The 6,197-nt window shown below is 37.2% G+C and overlaps 1 protein-coding gene across 1 annotated transcript; it reads right to left on the minus strand.

Annotated features, from left to right (window-relative positions):
* Nucleotides 1-230: 230 nt before the first annotated feature.
* Nucleotides 231-2,419, minus strand: LOC110869835 (claspin-like). Its single transcript, XM_022119049.1, has 3 exons — nucleotides 1,696-2,419; nucleotides 1,068-1,583; nucleotides 231-1,024 (listed from the first exon to the last, which is right to left on the minus strand). The coding sequence occupies exons 1-3, from the start codon at nucleotides 2,417-2,419 to the stop codon at nucleotides 231-233; spliced, it is 2,034 nt and encodes a 677-aa protein (XP_021974741.1).
* Between the last annotated feature and the right edge of the window lie 3,778 nt (nucleotides 2,420-6,197).

Consider the following 6,197-nt stretch of genomic DNA (forward strand, 5'->3'; position numbering starts at 1 on the left):
TAGGCATTACCTACAAGAAAGAATTGTTGTGTCTTCCATTCTAGTAATAGAACTTCTCTAGCCTTTCTCTTTCTTTGAATAACAGCAACTCTTCGAAGAACATTGTCAAAATCAACAGGCTCAGAAGACTCACCAATGATCATGAAGTCTGGTTCCTTAACTTCTTCAGCTTCAACCATTTCTTGTTCTTGAACTTCAACAACTTCAACCATTTGAATATCTTGTTGAGATCATGAACCACCAATATCAGGTTGGCTTGACGATCCACCAGCTTCTTGAGTATCATCAATCACACCTTTGTTCTTTTGGGTGGCTTCTTCAGCTAAACGTCTTTCACGTTCCAACCTTCTCTCTTCAGCTCTTTTCACTTCTATTTCATTGAATGTGGCATGAACATCCAACTTGAAATGACTTTCCATGACAGAGTATAGCATATGAAGTTGTTCATCTTTCATTACTTTGTCTGCCTTCATAGCTTCCATTTCCAACTTCATCGCCTTCATTTCGTTTGACGAAGCTTCACTCATTTCACTGAGAAGCTGATTGTGTGTTTGATTGACATCTTCTAAGTTCTTTATCTTCACATTCAACGAAGCAATCTCTGCCGTCAACAGTTCAAACAACTTTGAATTATCATGAGCTTCATTCCTCATTTTGTTCATCGTTTCTTCTTGTTCTATCAGCACTGCTCTGACTTGTTCATGAGCTTTCATGAGATTATCAACTTGTTTCTTCAAAATATCATGTTCTAATTCAGTCTTGGCCTTTTCTTTCTCCAACTTGTTAACCTTTTGTACCAATTCTTTAACTGCTTGATCGTTGAACATGTCGTAGTCATCTTCAGGAATATCTTCTGTGTAAACTTCTGTTGCTTCTGGAAATCCTTCAAACATGTAATCAACCTTTGAATCTTTCTTTTGAGATGATTCTGGTTTGTCTTGTGAAGGAGGACGTGGACTAGCAGCTTTAAACCCAGTGACTTCTACGTAATCATCACCACCAGTTTCTCTTTCAGCTACTGGTTCTTTTTATTGATTCCACTTCAGGTTCTTTTGGTACCTCAACACCTTGTGTCTTCTCAGATTCAAGGACCTTTTCTTTCTGAATGTGTTTCTCTTTCTTTCCACCTTTATCTTTTTGTGGTTCAGCTTCTGATTTCTTTGCTCTAACATTCCTTGGGATTACTCCAGCTTGAACTGCTTTTCGTTTCTTTACTTGTTTCTTTGGCTGATCCGGTTCATAAGGTGAATCTTCTTCATCAGATGTTTTCTTCTTCTTTAAAGGTTTCTTTTTCAGCTGAGCTTTTCCCCTTCCAAGAGTCATTGGATCCAATTCAGATTCTGATTGAGTTGCTTCAGAATCATCTTCACTTGAACTACCCTGAGCTTCAATCTCTGGTTCAACTCTTGTAACATTCTCAACATGAGCACTCGATCCTTGAGCTTGTTGTGCTGCTGCTTCCTCATTCCTTTTCAGATAACTTTCAAAAGTTTGGTTTAGAAGATCAACTCCTTGTTCAATGACTACAGATGGCTCCGAGACAGTTTCATCAACCAATCTCTGCTGTGGTTCTCCAGAAGACCCTACAAAACAAATATTAACAGAGACATTAGAAACACTTAATAAATATAAATTCTAACTGTCTTAAGGCTCCCCCTTTCACTATAACCTTATCTCCATCCTTCGGAATAGAACCTGTTGGGGATGACTTCGGTGTTCTCTTTCGTTTTCCATTTCTCACACACCACCATCTAGTCTTCTTCTCAGCCATCTCGCTCATCTTTTCATTTTCATTATCTGAATCACTGTTATCATGTCTCCATTTCTCATTCTCCGGAGCAACATATTCTGGATCCTTGATCTTGCATATCATTTGTTTCGTTTTTGTATCACTTTCTTTAGTGATTCTCACAATTGATTCATATGTAATGTTTCTCACATCCATGACATCACTTCTGATCTTTGGAAGATCCTTGATCTTATCATTTATCAACATCATAATGAATCTAGGATACATGATATATTTGTCTCCTTTCGCCTGGCAGTTCTCCTTTATATACTCAAATATCACTTGAGAAATGTTGTACTTCCTGTTCAATACCAAACTTGTGACTATGTTCATAATATAATCAGAAACTTCATCATAGGCTCCTTTCCTGTGTGACAATGAATGAACCATGCAGTGCAGCAAGGATCTATAAGCCTTCGAAAAACTTGTCTTAGTCATCTTTCCATTGATATGACCAGTAAATCCCATTCTGCACCACAAACCTTTAGCAAGACGTTCAGACATGATTATTGGATCATTGTCAGAATCTTTCAAGTCTAGAACTCTCCTTAAATCTCCAACATCAAACTTGAATTCTACATCTATGTCTTTTCCTTTTTGATCCTTCTTTCTCAAGACTGCATGTATCATCTTGTCTGATTCCTCATATCTTAGTCATCTTTCCATTGATATGACCAGTAAATCCCATTCTGCACCACAAACCTTTAGCAAGACGTTCAGACATGATTATTGGATCATTGTCAGAATCTTTCAAGTCTAGAACTCTCCTTCAATCTCCAACATCAAACTTGAATTCTACATCTATGTCTTTTCCTTTTTGATCCTTCTTTCTCAAGACTGCATGTATCATCTTGTCTGATTCCTCATATCTTGCTGTGTTCCAGAAAGCTCTAACATGAGATTCGTAAATAACTGTTTTATCTGATATAGCCTTGGCTACTCTACTTTCTCTCAAAAATTTGGCCATCTTTTCAACCACAGTACCTTTTGTGTTATCAGAATCAATTACACAATAAACGTTGTGCCCTTTATCTGTGTCCTTTCCTCTTCCGTGTAAATATAGATAATATTAATAAGGTGTACAGGTCTTGATCCATGAGGATGAAAAAGATGAGTGTTTTTGAAAATTTTTCTAACACTGGAAATTCCTATGTGATAGTACTAGAGGATCGAATGGCTTGTCCGATCGGTTAGTATTGCTGTCCGATCGGTTGGCAATGTTATGAAACTTCATTATATAAAACTGATCGACCGGTTAGCATGTCCGATCGGCTGGCAATGCTGTCCGGTCGGCTGGCAGATGCTGTCCGATCGGCTAGCAGATGCTGTTCGATCGGCTGGCAGATGTTGCCGATTGGCTAGCATTTCAGTAACGAAGTAAAAAAATGTTGTTCGATCGGCTTGCTATGTTGACCGATCGGCTAGCAATGAAATTCACAAATGATGTCCGATCGGCTGGCAAAAGCTTTCCAGTCGGCTGACAATTTGCACAGAAATCAATGTAATGATAAGGATGTTGTCCGATCGGCTTGCAATGTTGTTCGATCGGCTAGCAATGCTGACCAATCGGCTAGCACACTACAAATCATTTCCAAACACTTCACACATCAAGGCACATTTTTCAAGGCATGAACTACTCTATATAACAACACAAGTAAACACCTTATAATTGCTGTCCGATCGGCTGGGCTAGCCGATCGGCTGGCATCTTCATTCAAGAACAGATATGAACACTCAGATGATTCAAAAATTTATATGCAAAATATCACAAATTAATCACAGATCCATGTTCCTAATGTTGTCGCGATTAAAACCCTATGTTCATCGTTGTATAATTCATCCTAAACAGTGTCTAATTTCACAAAGAACTTACAGACTGCCGAACACACAAAATTCCTAGATCTATCAAGTTTGATCAAGATTTAACACAAATTGATCCGGTAAACTTCTAGATCTAATCATTCCAAACAAAACCCTATGTTTGAAACTCATCAAAACTTGTTCAATCTTCCTAAATCTAAGAGTAAAGTACCGACAGTGAAGAACACGAAGAACATATCAAAATTAATCAGATTTGGATGTGAAAAACATACCTTTGCCATTGTGAATGATGAGCAAACCAACAAACCAATGTAATAATGCAAGAAATCAAGAAAATCAGTGAAAGTTTGAGAGAGAATAAGTTAGCCGATCGAATATGTTAACCGTTTTGACTGAACTCTTTGACCGGCTATTTATAGGCGTCCTTGACTCGGCTAGGCCAGCCGATCGGCTAGCAATGCTGGCCGATCGAACAGCTTGTCCGATCCAAGTGATCCTTTGACTTTCAACAACTTTGACTTTTTGACCTTTTGACTTTATCAGTGTTTGAGAAATCCACTTAAGTATCTAGGTTCAAATGAATGACCCTAGGTACTTAATTTGCCTACCAAGTTCAACTTAATGACCGTGGTTGATCCAAGACAAAACATACTGATATTTTGATCAATCTTTTTCTGAAAATTTACAAGTTTCAACTTAATGAACTTGCATGAACTTTTCATTTTCTCTATTTTTATCAAGATTAGCTCCCAACTCATTTTCCAATTCAGAACAACTTCCTGCATCTGCATCAGACTGTGAATCTGAAGATCAACTCTCTGCTTTGGTTTGTCGTAGACTAAAGCAGAAAAACAAAAATCTTTTTGGATTTTCAATGCACACACTAAACTAGAAATGATCAGAAACTAAAATACAGAATGCAATGAAAGTAAACTTTTTACAAACATATTTTTGGTGAGCGTGTTAGGGAATCATATCAGCTATCAGACAAGTCACTAGTACCGTTAAGCTCAATTTATACTCAGAATTAAAAAATTCACATAGATTGTCGATATACTGGTCCACTTTAAATTTTCACACAAATTTCAATTTATTCAGGATACTATTTAGATGTCTTAGGAACTTAATTCATTCATGTGTCCCACCTCTTGAATATACTCCCGTATCCAGATCCCAATATTCAGTCTTACAGGTGAGTATACCACAGATGATATCTGTAAGGGGTTAAATGCGAGGGCCGTGAGAGCTCAGGTCGATACTTCCGTATATGCAAAGAGATGACGGCTTCGACTTTTCGATGTGTCCCCTTTAGAGTATCTTTTTGTTTCAACAGCACACGATTAGCATTTTGCAATGTTTCATCGTTTTTTTATGCTGAGGGTGATGCTGTGTTTCAAGCATTTGCGGAAAGTATTATTCAGGGACTAGGTCAGAACATCCATTCAGCAGAAGTCCCGGAATAATACCCCAGATATTACTGAGTATAAAGACCTAGTATCTCAGAATAAGGGACCTTTCAAACGAGATTTCAGGGGTTACCTATATATCCAAGTAGTGTTCCCCACGAATTACGCAAGTTTGAAATTTTAGGTTTATATCCCGAACAAATCTACTAAATGTGTAAAAACCTATCAACACATCATCAGTAAGACTGTTCAATCCTTTTAAAACTTTACAAATCTTTAGCATACCGTAACTGTCTAGCTGATGTACTATCATTTTCCCTTTTTATACAAGCTCTTTTTCATTTTTCTACTGTTTTTTAATTTTGAAATTTTCTCATGTTTTTGGGTTTTTCAATTTTTTATTGTTTTTGGATTTTCTGAAAGTATATACACATATACCTATCTCCCCCTAAAGACCAAAACAGGTAAAAAATCGACAAACCATTGCAGATTGTTTTTCAACATCATCTACAGTGGTATCCTCATCAACGCCAATGATTCCATCCGATACCGATAAAAGCATCATATCGTTTAGTTTAAAAGATATTTAAAACGTGTTTTATCAAATGCTTTGGTATGTAAATCAGCCTTTTGCTCGTTAGTGTGGATTTTCTCAATTCGTATAAACTTTTTCTCGAAACAATCGCGAATAAAGTTATGACGAATTTCTATATGTTTAGTTTTAGTGTTGATGCATTTATTGTCTATCGCCTTCGTCAATCCGAGTCGTAGTGAAAAGCCGGAAGGAATCAAGCGCATAATGTCATATTTAGTTAGAAATGGCAAGGTGGCAAACTTGTAATTAATGTGAACTTTCATTAAATAGCCTTGACCATATAAATAGGGGATTATGTCACTAGTTGAGTTAGATTTTGATAGAAGATTTGGAGAAGACTTGGAGAGAAGACTTTCTAGAGAGAGAAAGTAGAGAGAGAAAGTATTGTATTTGTGATTCTTGTACCGTACACGTCAAGTTTAGCAATGGAATCACATTAGTAGTACGTTATCGTGTGTTCGGTCACGTTCGTTCACGGATTCCGCACGTGAAACATTCGTTACGCAATCGAACGGTCGAAAAATCGGTCCTACATTTAGCGTGATGAACTAGATTCTTTGTTATATTAATTGCGGCCTCATTATCA

This window comes from Helianthus annuus, chromosome 13, assembly GCF_002127325.2.
Source record: "Helianthus annuus cultivar XRQ/B chromosome 13, HanXRQr2.0-SUNRISE, whole genome shotgun sequence".
NCBI lineage: Eukaryota > Viridiplantae > Streptophyta > Magnoliopsida > Asterales > Asteraceae > Helianthus > Helianthus annuus.